Raw genomic sequence first — 21,373 nt, 5'->3', positions numbered from 1 at the left:
TCTGGTCTTCTTATACCAGACTACTGACAGCATACATTTCATTGTTTAAATTAACCAATGAGATTGCCTCTGTTCGAGTAATTCAATACCGGCCAGTAAAACTAGTTAGTTTTCAGAAAGATGCAGGTGCACTGAAGGCACTGGAAAGCTCACTAAACTATAACATTGATATGATGAGTATCTAAAAATACAAATAAGCAGAAGAAATTTAAACTACAGGAAAAGCAGCCATTCTACAGCACAATCCAACAATGGATTCCAGAGTTTGGAACCATGTCTCCTCCAGTCGATGTCAGGGTAGCTGTTCACACACTGTTCAATCATTCCCACCAGCAGCGATCCCACAAATTATTTCCCAGGTTCAAGTCCAAGCGCAGTCAAGATCAACGAGCCCTTCATTTTCCACAACATTTTAAGTCAAGGCTTTTTCAAAAGTGAGGTCAAAACGTGTCGAATTCCAATTTCACTTTGAATGAAGAAAGAGAAGGAAATTGATAAATTATACAAACTCGGAGAGCTTCACCCTGTCTCTGAGTGTGTGATGTGTCAGTGTAGAGGGAGCTTCACCCTGTCTCTGAGTGTGTGATGGGTCAGTGTAGAGGGAGCTTCACCCTGTCTCTCAGTGTGTGATGGGTCAGTGTAGAGGGAGCTTCACCCTCTCTGAGTGTGTGATGGGTCAGTGTTGAGGGAGCTTCACCCTGTCTCTCAGTGTGTGATGGGTCAGTGTAGAGGGAGCTTCACCCTGTCTCTGAGTGTGTGATGGGTCAGTGTAGAGGGAGCTTCACCCTGTCTCTGAGTGTGTGATGGGTCAGTGTAGAGGGAGTTTCACCCTGTCTCTCAGTGTGTGATGGGTCAGTGTCGAGGGAGCTTCACCCTGTCTCTGAGTGTGTGATGGGTCAGTGTCGAGGGAGCTTCACCCTGTCTCTGAGTGTGTGATGGGTCAGTGTAGAGGGAGCTTCACCCTGTCTCTCAGTGTGTGATGGGTCAGTGTAGAGGGAGCTTCACCCTGTCTCTCAGTGTGTGATGGGTCAGTGTAGAGGGAGCTTCACCCTGTCTCTCAGTGTGTGATGGGTCAGTGTAGAGGGAGCTTCAGCCTGTCTCTGAGTGTGTGATGGGTCAGTGTAGAGGGAGCTTCACCCTGTCTCTGAGTGTGTGATGGGTCAGTGTAGAGGGAGCTTCACCCTGTCTCTCAGTGTGTGATGGGTCAGTGTAGAGGGAGTTTCACCCTGTCTCTGAGTGTGTGATGGGTCAGTGTCGAGGGAGTTTCACCCTGTCTCTGAGTGTGAGATGGGTCAGTGTTGAGGGAGCTTCACCCTGTCTCTCAGTGTGTGATGGGTCAGTGTAGAGGGAGCTTCACACTGTCTCTCAGTGTGTGATGGGTCAGTGTCGAGGGAGTTTCACCCTGTCTCTCAGTGTGTGATGGGTCAGTGTAGAGGGAGCTTCACACTGTCTCTCAGTGTGTGATGGGTCAGTGTCGAGGGAGTTTCACCCTGTCTCTGAGTGTGTGATGGGTCAGTGTAGAGGGAGTTTCACCCTCTCTGTGTGTGTGATGGGTCAGTGTCGAGGGAGCTTCACCCTCTCTGAGTGTGTGATGGGTCAGTGTCGAGGGAGCTTCACCCTCTCTGAGTGTGTGATGGGTCAGTGTTGAGGGAGCTTCACCCTGTCTCTCAGTGTGTGATGGGTCAGTGTCGAGGGAGCTTCACCCTGTCTCTCAGTGTGTGATGGGTCAATGTCGAGGGAGCTTCACCCTGTCTCTGAGTGTGTGATGGGTCAGTGTAGAGGGAGCTTCCTGTCTCTCAGTGTGTGATGGGTCAGTGTAGAGGGAGCTTCACCCTGTCTCTGAGTGTGTGATGGGTCAGTGTAAAGGGAGCTTCACCCTGTCTCTCAGTGTGTGATGGGTCAGTGTAGAGGGAGCTTCACCCTGTCTCTGAGTGTGTGATGGGTCAGTGTAGAGGGAGCTTCACCCTGTCTCTCAGTGTGTGATGGGTCAGTGTAGAGGGAGCTTCACCCTGTCTCTGAGTGTGTGATGGGTCAGTGTCGAGGGAGCTTCACCCTCTGAGTGTGTGATGGGTCAGTGTTGAGGGAGCTTCACCCTCTGAGTGTGTGATGGGTCAGTGTCGAGGGAGCTTCACCCTGTCTCTGAGTGTGTGATGGGTCAGTGTCGAGGGAGCTTCACCCTGTCTCTCAGTGTGTGATGGGTCAGTGTAGAGGGAGCTTCACCCTGTCTCTCAGTGTGTGATGGGTCAGTGTAGAGGGAGCTTCACCCTGTCTCTGAGTGTGTGATGGGTCAGTGTCGAGGGAGCTTCACCCTCTGAGTGTGTGATGGGTCAGTGTTGAGGGAGCTTCACCCTCTGAGTGTGTGATGGGTCAGTGTCGAGGGAGCTTCACCCTGTCTCTGAGTGTGTGATGGGTCAGTGTCGAGGGAGCTTCACCCTGTCTCTCAGTGTGTGATGGGTCAGTGTAGAGGGAGCTTCACCCTGTCTCTCAGTGTGTGATGGGTCAGTGTAGAGGGAGCTTCACCCTGTCTCTGAGTGTGTGATGGGTCAGTGTAGAGGGAGTTTCACCCTGTCTCTCAGTGTGTGATGGGTCAGTGTAGAGGGAGCTTCACCCTGTCTCTCAGTGTGTGATGGGTCAGTGTAGAGGGAGCTTCACCCTGTCTCTGAGTGTGTGATGTGTCAGTGTAGAGGGAGCTTCACCCTGTCTCTCAGTGTGTGATGGGTCAGTGTAGAGGGAGCTTCCTGTCTCTCAGTGTGTGATGGGTCAGTGTAGAGGGAGCTTCACCCTGTCTCTGAGTGTGTGTTGGGACAGTTTGTCTGATCCTGGGAGTGTGTGTTGGGACAGTGTGTCTGATCCTGGGAGTGTGTGTTGGAAAAGTGTGTCTGACCCTGAGGGTTGTGTGATGGGACGGTGTGTCTGATCCTGGGAGTGTGTGTTGGGACAGTGTGTCTGACCCTGGGGGGGGTGTGATGGGACAGTGTGTCTGATCCTGGGGGGTGTGTGATGGGACGGTGTGTCTGATCCCGGGGTCTGTGATGGGACGGTGTGTTAATGTGATTATACCTACTCTGACTGTCCTCTAGCAGCAATACATCAGCCGGAGTCTCTCTTTCAGCTCCTCCCACTTTATCAGTCTCTGGAGGCAGAATATCTACTGATGTCTTTTACAAACCTGCTCACTCTCTCGCAGTACCCTTCACTATACCTCTTCCCACCCTCTCTTGTAAAAACGTTATTAGCTTTTCTCAGCTCCACCATCTCCATTACGTCTGTTTTCAGATGAGGCTTTCAATTCCAGAACATCCGACAAGTCACGGAACAGGGTTCCTTTCCAAGCTGTCCACACCACATCTCCTCCGTTTCTCACACATCTTCCCGCCACCATAATGGGGATCGGGTTCCCGTTGTCCCTCCACCCCACGAGCCTCCCTCCACATCATTCTCTGTAATCTACATCATCTTCAACCACTGAGCACATTGTTCCTTCACACCCTCCCCCCCACCACTCCCCACAGCGATCGCTCTGTGTGAGACTCCCCGTCCACTCGTCTCTCCCCACTGATCTCACTCCAGGCATTTACCCCTGTAAGAGGTGAGTTTGCTGGGGTCAGACACGGGTTGTGATGCTCCTGGTGCAGCCTCCTCTGCATCGGTGAGGCCCAATGTCGATTGGAGGACCACTTTACCGAGTACCTTCGATCCGTCTCCCGCAAAAGGCTTGCTTTCTTGGTGGCCCAGCACTTTAATTCCACTTCCCATTCCCTTTGTTGTTCCCTGGCCTCCTCCACTGCTAGGGTAAGGCCACTCTCAGGCTGGAGGGGTAACACCTCATATTCCATCTGGATAGCCTCCAACCCGATGACGTGAACATCGATTTCTCCAGCTTCATGTAATTTGCCCCCTCTCTTCTTCATCTCTTTTTCTGTTGCCCATACTGACTCCTCTCTTACCCTTTCTCGTCCCCTCACTATCTATCAGCTCCCTCTGGCACTCGTCATCCTTCCCTTTCTCAGCCTGAAACCTCAACTCCATTCCTCTGCATAGACGCCTCCTGACCTGCTGAGTTCCTCCAGCCTTTTGTGCCGGTTCCTCTGGATTTCCAGTGTCTGCAGAATCTCCTTTGCACCTCGCCACCAGTACAATGATCAGCAGCAGGAAGTAAATAGCAATGATTACGGCAATGATTACAGGAGTGCCGGAGAATGTTCCTGTCTTGCCTCCACTCCGTGCTTTCTCACCTAATAGAAAAGACATAACTCGTGGTTATTGAGGGAAATGTCCCAGATGCTCAGAATTGGAGGAGGTGAAATGTGAACCCGTGATCTTTGGAGATCGAACCTTTCCTTAGCACATGGCCTCCATCTTTCTGTTATACATGAGCTTAGCCAAGAGTCTCTTAAATATCCCTCATGTATCTAAGTGGCTTCTGCCACCACCCCGGCAGTGTATTCCACTCTGTAAAAAAAATCTTCCTCCTCCCTCCCCCCACCCCAGCTCTGAATCTTCATCTTCTTTTTCCTCCTGTCCTGAGGAGGGGTCCTGGCCCAAAATGTGGACTGTACTCTTTTCCATAGATGCTGCCTGACCTGCGGAGTTCCTCCAGCATCTTGTGTGTTACAAAACTCCATGTGCGCTTTAACCAGAGTTTCATTACGTTGCAGCATTACCTCACAGCTCTGGAACTCAATCCCCTGATTAAATAGACCCAACACACCTTACATCTTCTTAACCGCCCCAGCAGTTTTCCCCGATTGATAAATGGGGTGGGTGTGGGTTACAGAGGTGGGGATTGGTGTAGGAGTTTGAAGGGTTATGAAAACAAAACGAGTCACAGAGATGGGGAGAGACATTGGACCTGGAGAGGGTCACAGAGACATGGAGAGGTGTAGCAGCCAGAGGGGATTACATAGTCAGGGAAGGGTTCTCTGGGACCAGACAAGTCACTATGAGAGGGCCTAGCATCCCAACGTCTCTCATCTGCTACCTGTGTGCTCGGAGGGGAATCTGTGGTCACCTCAGACTGGTGTGAGGGCTCTGGGCAAGGATCTGTGGAAAGAAAAGTCAGTGAGAACGATCCCTGTACTGTGTTTGGAAGTTATTCCTTTCCTGTTGGAAACACCCAGCAGGTCAGTCAGCGTCTGGACAGGGAGGAACACAGGTCAGAGCAAAAGTGTCTGAAAGGAGACAGAGACACTAGAGATGGCTCAGAGGAGGTTCATGAGATTACGGGGAGAAGGCAGGAGAATGGGGTTGAGAGGGAAAATGAATCAGTGCTTATAACAAGTATTCACCTCCCTCAGAAGTTCCCGTGTTTTATTGTTTTACAACATTGAATCACAGTGGATTTAACGTGGCTTTTTTCAATCATCAGAAAAGATTCATTTTTTTAATCAATTAGACCGATTTTCTACAAATTGGTCTAAATCTATTGGTATCATTAAATACAAAATAATTGACAGCATAATTACTCAGCCGCTCAAGTCAGTATTTAGTAGATGCACTGTTGGCAGCAATTATAGGCCTGAGTCCGTGTGGATGGGTCTCCGTCAACTTTGCACGTCTGGACACTGCAATTTTCCCCCATTCTTCTTCACAAAATTGCTCAAACTCTGTCACACTGCATGGGGATTGTGAGTGAACAGCTCTTTTCAAGTCTGGCCACAAATTCTCAATTGGATTGAGGTCTGGACTCTGACTTGGCCACTCCAGGACATTAACTTTGTTGTTTTTAATCTATTCCTGTGTATCTTTGGCTTTATGATTGGGGTCATTGTCTTTTTCCAAGTTGCAGTTCTCTTGCAGACGGCACCAGGTTTTCCTCCAGGATTTTCCTGCATTCATTCTACCCTCTGTCTTCACAAGCCTTCCAGAGTCTGCTGCAGTGAAGCCTCCCCACAGCGTGATGCAGTCACCACCACGCTTCACGGTAGGGATGGTGCGTTTTTCATGATGTTAGGTGATTGGCTTACGCCAACCATAGCATTTAGTCTGATGGCCAAAGAGCTCAATTTTTTGTTTCATCAACCATAGAACCTTCTTCCAGCTGACTTCAGGGTCTCCCTTATGCTTCCCGGCAAAACTAGCTGAGATTTCATGAGGGTTTTATTTCCAACATTGGCCTTCTCTTTGCCACTCTCCCGTAAAGCTGTGACTCTTGAAGCACCCGGGCAACAGTTGTTGTATGCGCAGTCTCTCCCATCTCAGCCACTGAAGCTTGTTACACCTCGAAGTCTCTTGGCCTCCATCACTAGCCCCTTCTTGCACGGTCACTCAGTTTTTGTGGATGGCCTGCTCGAGGCAGATTTGCAGCTGTGACATTTTCTTCCCATTTCTTCATGACTGACTTAACCGTACTCTAAGGGACATTTAATGAAGTGTAAAATTTTCTTGCATCTCTCTTCTGATTTGTGCTTTTCAATAACCTTCTCGTGGAATTGTTTGGAGTGTTCTTTTGTCTTCACTGTGTAGTTTTTGCCAGGATACTGACTCACCAGCAGTTGAACTTTCCAGCTATAGGTGTATTTTTACTACAATCAGTTGAAACCCCTTGACTGCGCACTGGTGATCTCCATTTAACTAATTATGTGACTTCTGAGACCAATTGGCTGCACCAGTGATGATTTGGTTTGTCATATTAAAGGTGGTTACTCATGCAATCAAGTATTTTGTGTTTTACATTTGGAAATAATGTCGATCACATTGTCGAGATCTGTTTTCACTTTGACACGAGAGTCTTTTCCTGTCGATCAGAGTCAAAACAAGCCCAATTAAATCTGCAAACACGAGGAAATCTGCAGATGCTGGAAATTCAAGCAACACACACAAAATGCTGGTGAAACGCAGCAGGCCAGGCAGCATCTATAGGGAGAAGTCGACATTTTGGGTCGAAAACTTTCGTCGTCCTGACTTTACTTCTGATGACAAATCATCACTGGTGCAGCCAATTGGTCTCAGAAGTCACATAATTAGTTAAATGGTGATCACGTGTGTGTAGTCAAGGGGGTTCAATTGATCGTAGTAACGTCGACAGCACTTCTCCCGAAGATGCTGCCTGGCCTGCTGCGTTCCACCAGCATTTCGTGTGTTGCCCCAATTAAATCGACTGTGATTCAATGTTGTAAAACAATAAAATGTGAAAACTTCCGGGGAGGGGTGTGTGTGGCTGCTTTGTAAAGGCATTGCATATCTTATGATCTTATCGTTTTTTGTTGCATGTCACACCGTGACTAACCCACACACAGGTTTCTCTGACATGAGTGAGTGAGAGAGACATAGAGGTGAGATAGAGAAATGTGCCGGGTTCATCTCGGATCTGCCCAGCCGGAAGAGGAGCAGGATTAGTCAGATGTGTACCTTCATAACGAACGTGCATGACTCCCTCCACTGTTGTATGTTCATTCCATGCCCGGCATAAGTAATCTCCGAAATGCCAATGATTGATTGAGGGGATCTGTGGACATGAACAGGAGAGAGAGGGTGAACTGGCTGATTGGCCTAAATCCATTCCCGTGTCTAATGTCTATAGGTGATGGTCAGTCTGTCTCTTTCTCTGCGTACCCTGTGCTCCTTATAACTCAAGTCTCCCAGTTACACCAACATCCTTATGAATTATCTTCTGCACCGTCTCGTTTCATCACCCTCATCACACCTTTTGTCCCTATTCCCACCCTGTCGAGACCCCTGAGGGACCTTATTGTGTTGAAGACCCCTCCCAGTCTTCAGAGTCAACAGACACACACCCACCACGACAGTCCGACCTCTCCTTATCAGGACACGTTGTTGTCAATGGTGCGGTGGGTACAGCCGCTGTCAGCCAGCTCTGGAGACTGGTTGTGATCCCAGCATCTGGGGGGAGGGACTGATGGGTGGAGACTGTGGGGTGTTAACAGGAATGTGGAGAATGGGAATGGTGTCTTTTTTAAAAAGAGAATCAGTGCAGTAACAGTTCCTTTCGGCCCAAGGGGCCCACTCTGTCCCATTACACCCGTGTCACCAATTCACCTACTGACCCATGCTGCTTTGGAACGTGGGAGACAACCAGAGCACCCAGAGGAGAACCACACAGTCACAGGGAGAAGGTACAATCTCCTTACAGACGGTGGCGGGAATTGAACCTGGGTCACTGGCGCTGGAATGACCTGACACTAACCACTACACTACTGTCCCAAAAATCAGGGAGAGTAACACTTTCAACGACAATTTATAATACTGTTTAAATTATAAATACATGATAGATTTATGCAATTTTCTTCCACATCTTTATTCTTATAATTATTGAATATTTTAACAAGGCATTAGTAAAAATCTTTTGAGAATCACCAGATCCTGGCATAGTTCTTGAGGAGTGGAAATTTGGAAATGTCGCTCCGCTTTTCAAGAAGGGAGGGAGGCAGAAGGAAGGAAAATTACACGTCTGTTAGTCTGCCTCAGTGTTTGGGAAGATGTTGGAGTCCATTGTGATGGATGAGGTTTCGGGACACTTCCAGGTACGTGACAAAATTGGCCAGTCCGCATAGTTTCCTTAACACGTTGCCTGAGAAAGCTGTAGGAATTCTTTAAGGAAATAACAAGCAGGATAGACAAAGAAGAATCAGTGGAGGTTGTGTACCTGGATATTCAAAAGGCCGTTGACTAGGTACAGCATTTGGGATTGTTTAACAATATAACAGCCCGAGGTACTATAGAAAAGTTACTAAAATGGATAGCTGGATCGGCTGATTGGCAGAAGGCAAAGAGTGGGAGCAAAGGAGGCCTCTTCTGGTGGGCTGCTGGTGACTAGTGGAAATCCCGAGTGGTCAGTGCTCCATTTTATGTGAATGATTTGAATGAAAGCTGAGGGCTTTGGAGCTAAGTTTGTAGACGATATGAGGATAGGTGAAGGGGTCAGTAGTGTTGAGGAAACACTGCGGCTGCAGAGGGACGAGGACAGACGAGAAGAATGGGAAAAGAAGTTGTGAATAGAATACAGTTTTGGGACGTGTATGGTTACGCACTTTGGTAGCAGGAGTATGAGTGTAGACTACTTTCTAAATGGATAGGAATTTTTAAAAATCTGAGGTGCAAGGGGACTTCGTAGTCCTTGTATAGAATTCACTAAAGGTTAACTTGCAGGTTGGGTCAGTGGTGACGAAGGCAAATGCAATGTTAGCCTTCATTTCAAGAGGACTAGAATATAAAACAAGGATTAATGTTGAGGCATTTATCCTATGGAATATTGTGAGCAGTTTGGGGCCCCTTCTCTATGAAAGGATGTGCTGACATTCAAGAGGGTTCAGAGGAGGTTTACAAGCGTAATTCCGGGAGTGAGTTAAACCGCGCCATGGACTGCTCTTCATCAGATTAAGGTATTGCTTGGCATTGTTGAAACTATGTGTTATAATTATGTGGTCTGTGTCAGTTAGTCTTTTATCAATCATGGTATTGTCTGCACTGTTGAGACTATGTGTTAACTATAACTATATGTAACTATCTGGCTTTGTGTAGGTCTTGTAGCTTTAAGTTTGTCTGATGGGTTTGTAGCTCCTTTCTGGGGAACGTGCTAAGACGGTAGCGCGATATCGATATGCAGCAGCCTCTCCGGACGCTGGATTGGGGATTACCAAACATTATGTGGTTTTTCTTGTGTGGTCTTTTTTGTGCTTTATCGTGATACCATTCCAGAGAACGTTGTCTCGTTTTTCAACTGCATTGTATTTGTGGTTTATAAATGACAGTAATCTGAATCTGAATCTGAAAGGGTTATCATGTGGGGCAGTTGATGGCTCCTGGCCTGTATTCACTGGAATTCAGGAAAGTGAGGGGGATCTCATTGAATATTCAAAGGCCTAGTTTGAGAGGATGTTTCCTGTGGTGGGGAAGTCTAAGACCAGAGGACACAGCCTCAGAACAGAGGGATGGCCATTCCGAATAGAGATCTGGAACCTCTTTGGCCAGATGGTGGTGAATCTGTGAAATTGAGTTCTTCAGCAGTCACGATGTGAAAGATTACAGGGAGAAGACAGGAGAATGAGATTGAGGGAAAACGGATCACACATGAAATGGTGGACAACTCGATGGGCTGAATGGCCTAATTTGCTCCTATTTCTTATTGTCTAATGGGTTTTTTGTTGCATGTGACACCTTGACCAACTCACCACACAATTTTCTCTTACATGTGTAATAATGAATGAAGTAGATACTCTTAACAAGATTGACTCTAACCCTATGACAATATTAGATTACCCTCAGTTCCGTGGTAATTATGGTGTTACTGCTCAAAGTCATACGACTGATGATAACTCTTCCCTGCGGGTCCTGCCACAACCAGGTGCAGTGAAAGTTAGGGTTTCCACGGAAAGAACATTGTAGGGTGAGGTTTCTCCCAACAGAGGTGTAGACGGTCTGCTCCAAAAGACTGATCAATGAGAGGAAACCGCTAGCTGTGGACAGACAGAAAGCTGGTTAATGCTTCACACAAAGTGAGCGTCGACAAAGAGGGTGAAGACGGACATACTCTGGGCTAGTGGTGTCGACAGAGAGACTCTGATTTGCTGCTCCACTCTGAGGCATGCCTACCCCGAAGAACTTTAAATCTCTTCGATGGGAGGTCAGTGATTGTCTCTCTCACCATTCCTCCCCAACGCCTCCTGTCTGTGACCTCTGCACTCCCGACTCTTCAATCGTGCTCACCCAGACTCCCTACCACTGGCACAACAGAGGGAATGGAAGGCACAGAGAGAAGACAAGTGAAAGAGAGAGTGGGAGGGAGAAAGCGAGGGTGAAAGAAAGGGAGAAAGTCAGAGAGATGGAGGAGTTGTTCGGACCTGAGGGTTTCACACAGTCAGGAACGAGCGTACTTCAGTGGGGGTCGAGGAGTAGTTGGTGGGCCGGAGGGAGTCACAGAGGTGGGGAGGGTTTTAGGTATCGGAGGAGGGCACGGAGATGGGGAGTGGTGGCGGGGTCAGAAGTGGTCACTGAGACAAGGAGGGGTGTAGACGCTGAAGAAATCAGGACTTGAGGTTGGGTGTAGGGGTGAGAGGGTCACAGAGAAGGGGTAGGTTGCAGGGGCCGGTGGGTCAGAGATCTGGAGGGGTACAGGGACCAGGGAGGGTCACAGACACGGGAAGGGGTGTAGGGTCTCAGAAACAGTGACCGAGGAGTGTGTGGACCGGAAGTGCTTATAGAGATGTGAAGAGGTGAAGGGACAGAGAGGGTGAGAGACATGGAGAGGATTAGATTCCAGGGGATATGAGAGACGGAGCGAATGAGGGAACAGGGGATGTCAGAGAAAGGGAGAGGATTAGGGACGAGGGGATGTCGGAGACAGGGAGAGGATTAGGGACCAGGGGATGTCAGAGACAGGGAGAGGATTAGGGACGAGGGGATGTCAGAGACAGGGAGAGGATTAGGGACCAGGGGATGTCAGAGACAGGGAGAGGATTAGGGACAAGGAGATGTCAGAGACCGGGAGAGGATTAGGGACGAGTGGATGACAGAGACGGTGCGGATGAGGGAACAGGGGACGTCAGAGACAGAGAAGGTGTAGAGAGCAGAGGAGTATCACAGCAATGTGAAGAGGGTGAGGTGGGTCACAGAGATGGGGACGGGTGTAGTGTCCGAGGGGATCATAGTATTGGGAAGAGGTGTAGGAGATGGTGGGAGTAACAGAGGTGGGGAGGGTGCAGTCTCCAGCAGGGTTTGTTAAAAAGGGGAGGATTCTATAAAAGCGGACGTGTCTCTGTGGGACGGACGAGCCTGCCAATACCTCTCACCTGCTGATCGTTCATCCTGCGTGGAAACTGTCATCACCTGAGCCTGTTCAGGGGAAACTGCGACTGTGGAAAAAAACACAGTTAGAACGATCCCTGGATTTGTCTGGAAAACCCTCTCGCTGAGCTATGATGGGATAGGAGGAGAGAGGGGGGTTACACAGATGAGGAGGGGTGTAGGAGCCAGAGGAGTTACACAGATGGGGAGGGGTGTAGGGGCAGAGGGGATTACACAGATGGGGAGGGGTGTAGGGGCAGAGGGGATTACACAGATGGGGAGGGGTGTAGGAGTCAGAGGGGGTTACACAGATGGGGAGGGGTGTCGGAGTTAGATGGGTTACACTGATGGGGAGGGGTGTAGGAGTCAGAGGGGTTACACTGATGGGGAGGGGTGTAGGAGTCAGAGGGGGTTACACTGATGGGGAGGGGTGTAGGAGCCAGAGGGGGTTACACAGATGGGGTGGGGTGTAGGAGTCAGAGGGGGTTACACAGATGGGGAGGGGTGTAGGAGTCAGATGGGTTACACAGATGGGGTGGGGTGTAGGAGAAAGACGGGGTTACACAGATGGGGAGGGGTGTAGGAGTCAGATGGGTTACACAGATGGGGTGGGGTGTAGGAGTCAGACGGGGTTACACAGATGGGGAGGGGTGTAGGAGCCTGAGGGGTTACACAGATGGGGAGGGGTGTAGGAGTCAGAGGGGGTTACACAGATGGGGAGGGGTGTACGAGTCAGAGGGGGTTACACAGATGGGGCGGGGTGTAAGAGTCAGAGGGTTTACACAGATGGGGAGCGGTGTAGGAGTCAGAGGGGTTACACAGATGGGGAGGAGTGTAGGAGCCAGAGGGGGTTACACAGATGGGGAGGGGTGTACGAGTCAGACGGGGTTACACAGATGGGGAGGGGTGTAGGAGTCAGAGGGTTTACACAGATGGGGAGGAGTGTAGGAGCCAGAGGGGTTACACAGATGGGGAGGGGTGTACGAGTCAGACGGGGTTACACAGATGGGGAGGGGTGTAGGAGTCAGAGGGTTTACACAGATGGGGAGGTGTGTAGGAGCCAGAGGGGTTACACAGATGGGGAGGTGTGTAGGAGCCAGAGGGGTTACACAGATGGGGAGGGGTATCGGACCAGTAGGGATACACAGATGGGGAGGAGTGTAGGAGCAAGAGTGGGTTACACAGATGGGGAGGGGTGTAGGAGTCACAGGGCTTTACACAGATGGGGAGGGGTCTAGGAGCCAGAGGGGTTTACACAGATGGGGAGGGGTCTAGGAGCCAGAGGGGTGACACAGATGGGCTGGGTGTAGGAGCAGGGGGTGTTACACAGATGGGAACGGCTGTCGGAGCAGGCGGGGGGTTATACAGATGAGATGGGGTGTAGCAGCCAGACGGGGTTACATAGATGGGGAGGGGTACAGGTGCCTGAGGGGGTTACACAGATGGGGAGGGGTGTAGGAGCCAGAGGGGGTTACACAGATGGGGAGGGGTGTAGGAGCCAGAGGGGGTTACACAGATGGGGAGGGGTGTAGCAGCCAGACGGGGTTACATAGATGGGGAGGGGTACAGGTGCCTGAGGGGGTTACACAGATGGGGAGGGGTGTAGGAGCGAGTGCGGTTTACACAGATGGGGAGGGGTGTAGGAGCGAGTGGGGTTTGCACAGATGTGGAATATTGTAGGTGCCAGAGGGGGTTACACAGATGGGGAGGGGTGTTGGAGCAGGAGGGGTTACACAGATGGGGAGGGTTGTAGGAGACTGACGTGGTTACACAGATGTGGAGGGGTGTAGGAGTCAGAGGAGTTACATAGATGGGGAGGGGTGTAGGAGTGAGAGGGTGTTACACAGATGGGGAGGGGCTTAGGAGTGAGAAGGGGTTACACAGATGGGGAGGGGTGTATGAGTCAGAGGATTTACACAGATGGGGAGTGGTGTAGGGGCCGGTGGGTCAGAGATCTGCAGGGGTACAGGGACCAGGGAGGGTCACAGACACGGGAAGGGGTGTCGGGTCTCAGAAACAGTGACCGAGGAGTGTGTGGACCGGAAGTGCTAATAGAGATGTGACGATGTGAAGGGACAGAGAGGGTGAGAGACATGTAGAGGATTAGGTTCAAGGGGATATGAGAGACAGGGAGCGGATGCAGGAACAGGGGACGTCAGAGACAGCGAAGGTGTAGGGAGCAGAGGAGTATCATAGCAATGTGAAGAGGGTGAGGTGGGTCACAGAGATGGGGACGGGTGTAGTGTCCGAGGGGATCATAGTATTGGGAAGAGGTGTAGGAGATAGTGGGAGTAACAGAGGTGGGGAGGGTGCAGTCTCCAGCAGGGTTTGTTAAAAAGGGGAGGATTCTATAAAAGCGGACGTGTCTCTGTGGGACGGACGAGCCTGCCAATACCTCTCACCTGCTGATCGTTCATCCTGCGTGGAAACTGTCATCACCTGAGTCTGTTCAGGGGAAACTCCGACTGTGGAAAAAAACACAGTTAGAACGATCCCTGGATTTGTCTGGAAAACCCTCTCGCTGAGCTATGATGGGATAGGAGGAGAGAGGGGGGTTACACAGATGAGGAGGGGTGTAGGAGCCAGAGGGGGTTACACAGATGGGGAGGGGTGTAGGAGTCAGAGGGGTTACACTGATGGGGAGGGGTGTAGGAGCCAGAGGGGGTTACACAGATGGGGAGGGGTGTAGGAGTCAGAGGGGTTACACAGATGGGGAGGGGTGTTGGAGTCAGAGGGGTTACACAGATGGGGAGGGGTGTAGGAGTCAGAGGGGTTACACAGATGGGGAGGGGTTTTGGAGCAGGAGGGGTTACACAGATGAGGAGGGGAGTAGGAGCCAGAGGGGGTTACACAGATGGGGAGGGGTGTAGGAGTCAGAGGGGTTACACAGATGGGGAGGGGTGTAGGAGTGAGAGGGGTTACACAGATGGGGAGGGTTGTAGGAGTCAGAGGGGTTACACAGATGGGGAGGTGTGTGGGAGTCAGAGGGGTTACACAGTTGGGGAGGGGTGTAGGAGCCAGAGGGTGTTACACAGATGGGGAGGGGTGTAGGAGCCAGAGGGTGTTACACATATGGGGAGGGGTGTAGGAGTCAGAGGGGGTTACACAGATGGGGAGGGGTGTAGGAGTCAGAGGGGGTTACACAGATGGGGAGGGGTGTAGGAGCCAGAGGGGGTTATACAGATGGGGAGGGGTGTAGGAGTCAGACGGGGTTACACAGATGGGGAGGGGTGTAGGAGCGAGAGGGGTTTACACAGATGGGGAGGGGTGTAGGAGCGAGAGGGGGTTACACAGATTTTGAGTGGTGTAGGAGTGAGAGGGGGTTACACAGATGTGGAGAGGTGTAGGAGCGAGAGTGGGTTACACAGATGTGGAGGGGTGTGGGCGCGAGAGGGGGTTACACAGATGGGGAGGGGTGTTGGAGCATGAGGGGTTACACAGATGGGGAGGGGTATTGGAGTCAGAGGGCGTTACACAAATGGGGAGGGGTGTAGGAGCCAGACGGGGTTACACAGATGGGGAGGGGTCTAAGAGTCAGAGGGGTTACACAGATGGGGAGGGGTGTAGGAGCGAGAGGGGGTTACACAGATGGGGAGGGGTGTAGGAGTGAGAGGGTGTTACACAGATGGGGAGGGGCTTAGGAGTGAGAGGGGGTTACACAGATGGGGAGGGGCTTAGGAGTGAGAAGGGGTTACACAGATGGGGAGGGGTGTATGAGTCAGAGGATTTACACAGATGGGGAGTGGTGTAGGGGCCGGTGGGTCAGAGATCTGCAGGGGTACAGGGACCAGGGAGGGTCACAGACACGGGAAGGGGTGTCGGGTCTCAGAAACAGTGACCGAGGAGTGTGTGGACCGGATGTGCTAATAGAGATGTGACGATGTGAAGGGACAGAGATGGTGAGAGACATGTAGAGGATTAGGTTCAAGGGGATATGAGAGACAGGGAGCGGATGCAGGAACAGGGGACGTCAGAGACAGCGAAGGTGTAGGGAGCAGAGGAGTATCACAGCAATGTGAAGAGGGTGAGGTGGGTCACAGAGATGGGGACGGGTGTAGTGTCCGAGGGGATCATAGTATTGGGAAGAGGTGTAGGAGATGGTGGGAGTAACAGAGGTGGGGAGGGTGCAGTCTCCAGCAGGGTTTGTTAAAAAGGGGAGGATTCTATAAAAGCGGACGTGTCTCTGTGGGACGGACGAGCCTGCCAATACCTCTCACCTGCTGATCGTTCATCCTGCGTGGAAACTGTCATCACCTGAGCCTGTTCAGGGGAAACTCCGACTGTGGAAAAAAACACAGTTAGAACGATCCCTGGATTTGTCTGGAAAACCCTCTCGCTGAGCTATGATGGGGTAGGAGGAGAGAGGGGGGTTACACAGATGGAGAGGGGTGTTGGAGTCAGAGGGCGTTACACTGATGGGGAGGGGTGTAGGAGTCAGAGGGGGTTACACAGATTGGGAGGGGTGTAGGAGTCAGAGGGGTTACACAGATGGGGAGGGGTGTAGGAGTCAGAGGGGGTTACACAGATGGGGAGGGGTGTAGGAGTCAGAGGGGTTACACAGATGGGGAGGGGTGTAGGAGTCAGAGGGGTTACACAGATGGGGAGGGGTGTAGGAGTCAGAGGGGGTTACACAGATGGGGAGGGGTGTAGGAGCCAGAGGGGGTTACACAGATGGGGAGGGGTGTAGGAGTCAGAGGGGTTACACAGATGGGGAGGGGTGTTGGAGTCAGAGGGGTTACACAGATGGGGAGGGGTGTAGGAGTCAGAGGGGTTACACAGATGGGGAGGGGTGTTGGAGCAGGAGGGGTTACACAGATGAGGAGGGGAGTAGGAGCCAGAGGGGGTTACACAGATGGGGAGGGGTGTAGGAGTCAGAGGGGTTACACAGATGGGGAGGGGTGTAGGAGTGAGAGGGGTTACACAGATGGGGAGGGGTGTAGGAGTCAGAGGGGTTACACAGATGGGGAGGTGTGTGGGAGTCAGAGGGGTTACACAGTTGGGGAGGGGTGTAGGAGCCAGAGGGTGTTACACAGATGGGGAGGGGTGTAGGAGCCAGAGGGTTACACATATGGGGAGGTGTGTGGGAGCGAGAGGGGTTACACAGATGGGGAGGGGTGTAGGAGTCAGAGGGGTTACACAGATGGGGAGGGGTGTAGGAGTCAGAGGGGGTTACACAGATGGGGAGGGGTGTAGGAGCCAGAGGGGGTTATACAGATGGGGAGGGGTGTAGGAGTCAGACGGGGTTACACAGATGGGGAGGGGTGTAGGAGCGAGAGGGGTTTACACAGATGGGGAGGGGTGTAGGAGCGAGAGGGGGTTACACAGATTTTGAGTGGTGTAGGAGTGAGAGGGGGTTACACAGATGTGGAGGGGTGTAGGAGCGAGAGTGGGTTACACAGATGGGGAGGGGTGTTGGAGCAGGCGGGGTTACACAGATGGGGAGGGGTATTGGAGTCAGAGGGCGTTACACAAATGGGGAGGGGTGTAGGAGCCAGACGGGGTTACACAGATGGGGAGGGGTCAAAGAGTCAGAGGGTTTACAGAGATGGGGAGGGGTCTAAGAGTCAGAGGGGTTACACAGATGGGGAGGGGCGTAGGAGTCAGAGGGGTTACACAGATGTGGAGGGGTGTAGGAGCGAGAGGGGGTTACACAGATGGGGAGGGGTGTAGGAGTGAGAGGGGGTTACACAGATGGGGAGGGGCTTAGGAGTGAGAGGGGGTTACACAGATGGGGAGGGGCTTAGGAGTGAGTGGGGGTTACACAGAAGGTGAAGGGTGTATGAGTCAGAGGATTTACACAGATGGGGAGTGGTGTAGGGGCCGGTGGGTCAGAGATCTGCAGGGGTACAGGGACCAGGGAGGGTCACAGACACAGGAAGGGGTGTCGGGTCTCAGAAACAGTGACCGAGGAGTGTGTGGACCGGATGTGCTAATAGAGATGTGACGATGTGAAGGGACAGAGAGGGTGAGAGACATGTAGAGGATTAGGTTCAAGGGGATATGAGAGACAGGGAGCGGATGCAGGAACAGGGGACGTCAGAGACAGCGAAGGTGTAGGGAGCAGAGGAGTATCACAGCAATGTGAAGAGGGTGAGGTGGGTCACAGAGATGGGGACGGGTGTAGTGTCCGAGGGGATCATAGTATTGGGAAGAGGTGTAGGAGATGGTGGGAGTAACAGAGGTGGGGAGGGTGCAGTCTCCAGCAGGGTTTGTTAAAAAGGGGAGGATTCTATAAAAGCGGACGTGTCTCTGTGGGACGGACGAGCCTGCCAATACCTCTCACCTGCTGATCGTTCATCCTGCGTGGAAACTGTCATCACCTGAGCCTGTTCAGGGGAAACTCCGACTGTGGAAAAAAACACAGTTAGAACGATCCCTGGATTTGTCTGGAAAACCCTCTCGCTGAGCTATGATGGGGTAGGAGGAGAGAGGGGGGTTACACAGATGGAGAGGGGTGTTGGAGTCAGAGGGCGTTACACTGATGGGGAGGGGTGTAGGAGTCAGAGGGGGTTACACAGATGGGGAGGGGTGTGGGAGTCAGAGGGGTTACACAGATGGGGAGGGGTGTAGCAGCGAGAGGGGCTTACACGGATGGAGAAGGGTGTAGGAGCCAGAGGGGGTTTACACAGATGGGGAGGGGTGTAGGAGTCAGAGGGGTGACACAGATGTGGAGGGGTGTAGGAGCCAGAGGAGTTACACAGATGGGGAGCAGTGTAGGAGTCAGAGGGTTTACACAGATGGGGAGGGGTGTAGGAGCCAGAGGGGGTTACTCAGATGGGGAGGGATGTAAGACTCAGAGGGGGTTACACGGATGGGGAGGGGTGTAGGAGTCAGAGGGTTACACAGATGAGGAGGGGTGTAGGAGTCAGAGGGGTTACACAGATGGGGAGCGGTGTAGGAGTCAGAGGGTTTACACAGATGGGGAGGGGTGTAGGAGTCAGAGGGGGATACACAGATGGGGAGGGGTCCAGAAGCGAGAAGGTTTTAAACAGATGAGGAGGTGTGTAGGAGCCAGAGGGGGTTACACAGTTGGGGAGGGGTGTATGAGTCAGAAAGGGTTACACTGATGGGGAGGGGTGTAGGAGTCAGAGGGGTTACACAGGTGGGGAGGGGTGTAGGAGCCAGAGGGGTTACACAGTTGGGGAGGGGTGTAGGAGTCAGAGGGGTTACACAGATGGGGAGGGGTGTAGGAGTCAGAGGGGTTACACTGATGGGGAGGGGTGTAGGAGTCAGAGGGGTTACACAGATGTTGAGGGGTGTGGGAGTCAGAGGGTTTACACAGATGGGGAGGGGTGTAGGAGTCAGAGGGGTTACACAGTTGGGGAGGGGTGTAGGAGTCAGAGGGGGTTACACTGATGGGGAGGGGTGTAGGAGTCAGAGGGGTTACACAGTTGGGGAGGGGTGTAGGAGCCAAAGGGGTGACACAGATGGGCTGGGGTGTAGGAGCCAGAGGGGTTACACAGATGGGGAGGGGTATCGGACCAGAAGGGATACACAGATGGGGAGGAGTGTAGGAACCAGAGGGGGTTACACAGTTGGGGAGGGGTGTATGAGTCAGAAAGGGTTACACTGATGTGGAGGGGTGTAGGAGTCAGAGGGGTTACACAGATGGGGAGGGGTGTAGGAGTCAGACGGGGTTACACAGATGGGGAGGGGTGTAGGAGCGAGAGGGGTTTACACAGTTGGGGAGGGGTCTAGGAGCCAGAGGGGTTTACACAGATGGGGAGGGGTGTTGGAGCAGGAGGGGTTTCACAGATGGGGAGGGGTATAGGAGTCAGAGGGCTTACACAGATGAGGAGGGTTGTAGGACTCAGAGGGGTTACACAGATGGGGAGGGGTGTAGGAGCCAGAGGGGTTATACAGATGGGGAGGGGTGTAGGAGCCAGAGGGGTTACACAGATGGGGAGGGGTTGTAGGAGTCAGGGGTTGGTTACTCAGATGGGGAGGGGTGTAGGAGCGAGAGGGGATTACACAGATGTGGGGAGGTGTAGGAGTCAGAGGGGTTACACAGATGGGGAGGGGTGTAGGAGTCAGAGGGGTTACACAGATGGGGAGGGGTGTAGGTGTCAGAGGGGTTACACAGATCGGGAGGAGTGTAGTAGTCAGAGGGGTTACACAGATGGGGAGGGGTGTAGGAGTCAGAGGGGTTACACAGATGGGGAGGGGAGTAGGAGCCAGAGGGGGTGACACAGATGGGGAGGGGTGTAGGAGTCAGAGGGGTTACACAGATGGGGAGGGGTGTAGGAGTCAGAGGGGTTACACAGATGGGGAGGGGTGTAGGAGCCAGAGGGGTTACACAGATGGGGAGGGGTGTAGGAGTCAGAGGGGTTACACAGATGGGGAGGGGTGTAGGAGTCAGAGGGGTTACACAGATGGGGAGGGGTGTAGGAGTCAGAGGGTTTACAGAGATGAGGAGGGGTGTAGGAGTCAGAGGGGGTTACACAGATGGGGAGGTGTGTAGGAGCCAGAGGGGGTTACACAGATGGGGAGGGTTGTAGGAGCCAGTGGGGTTACATAGATGGGGAGGGTTGTAGGAGCCAGAGGTGGTTACACAGATGGGGAGGGGTGTAGGAGCCAGTGGGGTTACACAGATGGGGAGGGTTGTAGGAGCCAGAGGGGGTTACACAGATGGGGAGGGGTGTAGGAGCCAGAGGGGGTTACACAGATGGGGAGGGGTGTAGGAGCCAGTGGGGTTACACTGATGGGGAGGGTTCTAGGAGCCAGAGGGGGTTACACAGATGGGGAGGGGTGTAGGAGCCAGTGGGGTTACACAGATGGGGATGGTTGTAGGAGCCAGAGGGGGTTACACAGATGGGGAGGGGTGTAGGAGTCAGAGGGGGTTACACAGAAGGGGAGGGGTGTAGGAGTCAGAGGGGTTACACAGATGAGGAGGGGTGCAGGAGTCAGAGGGGGTTACACAGATGGGGAGGAGTGTAGGAGTCAGAGGGGGTTACACAGATGGGGAGGGGTGTAGGAGTCAGAGGGGGTTACACAGTTGGGGAGGGGTGTAGGAGTCAGAGGGGTTACACAGATGGGGAGGGGTGTAGGAGCCAGTGGGGTTACACAGATGGGGAGGGGTGTTGGAGCAGGAGGGGTTACACAGATGAGGAGGGGTGTAGGAGCCAGAGGGGGTTACACAGATGGGGAGGGGTGTAGGAGCCAGAGGGGGTTACACAGATGGGGAGGGGTGTAGGAGCCAGAGGGGGTTACACAGATGGGGAGGGGTGTAGGAGTCAGACGGGGTTAAACAGATGGGGAGGGGTGTAGGAGCCAGAGGGGTTACACAGATGGGGAGGGGTGTAGGAGTCAGACGGGGTTACACAGATGGGGAGGGGTGTAGGAGCGAGAGGGGTTTACACAGATGTGGAGGGGTATAGGAGCGAGAGGGGGTTACACAGATTTTGAGAGGTGTAGGAGCGAGAGGGGGTTACACAGATTTTGAGTGGTGTAGGAGCGAGAGGGGGTTACACAGATTTTGAGTGGTGTAGGAGCGAGAGGGGTTACACAGATGTGGAGGGGTATTGGAGTCAGAGGGCGTTACACAGATGGGGAGGGGCGTAAGATTCAGAGGGTTTACAGAGATGGGGAGGGGTCTAAGAGTCAGAGGGTTTACAGAGATGGGGAGGGGTGT

At 52.5% G+C, this 21,373-nt stretch overlaps 1 protein-coding gene across 5 annotated transcripts; it reads right to left on the bottom strand.

Moving 5' to 3' along the window:
• Positions 1 to 9: 9 nt before the first annotated feature.
• Positions 10 to 18,114, bottom strand: LOC132390357 (uncharacterized). 5 transcript variants are annotated; one of them, XM_059962963.1, is made up of 8 exons: positions 18,026 to 18,114; positions 15,960 to 16,022; positions 14,145 to 14,207; positions 11,748 to 11,810; positions 10,219 to 10,415; positions 7,351 to 7,447; positions 4,054 to 4,235; positions 10 to 466 (listed from the first exon to the last, which is right to left on the bottom strand). In XM_059962963.1, exons 1-8 carry the CDS (start codon positions 18,057 to 18,059, stop codon positions 464 to 466), a joined length of 702 nt encoding a protein of 233 aa, XP_059818946.1. In that variant the 5' UTR covers positions 18,060 to 18,114; the 3' UTR covers positions 10 to 463. The 5 variants fall into 5 exon arrangements, with proteins under 5 accessions (XP_059818946.1, XP_059818948.1, XP_059818947.1 ...); XM_059962965.1 differs by lacking the exon at positions 14,145 to 14,207; XM_059962964.1 differs by lacking the exon at positions 15,960 to 16,022 and having other exon boundaries at positions 18,026 to 18,099.
• Between the last annotated feature and the right edge of the window lie 3,259 nt (positions 18,115 to 21,373).

The sequence above is a fragment of the Hypanus sabinus genome, unplaced genomic scaffold (genome assembly GCF_030144855.1).
Source record: "Hypanus sabinus isolate sHypSab1 unplaced genomic scaffold, sHypSab1.hap1 scaffold_879, whole genome shotgun sequence".
NCBI lineage: Eukaryota > Metazoa > Chordata > Chondrichthyes > Myliobatiformes > Dasyatidae > Hypanus > Hypanus sabinus.
This window is presented reverse-complemented; position numbering and strand designations above follow the sequence as displayed.

Bases quoted from the DNA above. Each gene is read 5' to 3' on its own strand.
- LOC132390357 (XM_059962963.1), bottom strand. From the start codon at position 18,059: ATGACAGTTTCCACGCAGGATGAACGATCAGCAG. The intron at 16,023-18,025 runs GTGAGAGGTATT...TTTTTTCCACAG, and splicing joins GCAGGATGAACGATCAGCAG to TCGGAGTTTCCCCTGAACAG. The intron at 14,208-15,959 runs GTGAGAGGTATT...TTTTTTCCACAG, and splicing joins GCAGGATGAACGATCAGCAG to TCGGAGTTTCCCCTGAACAG.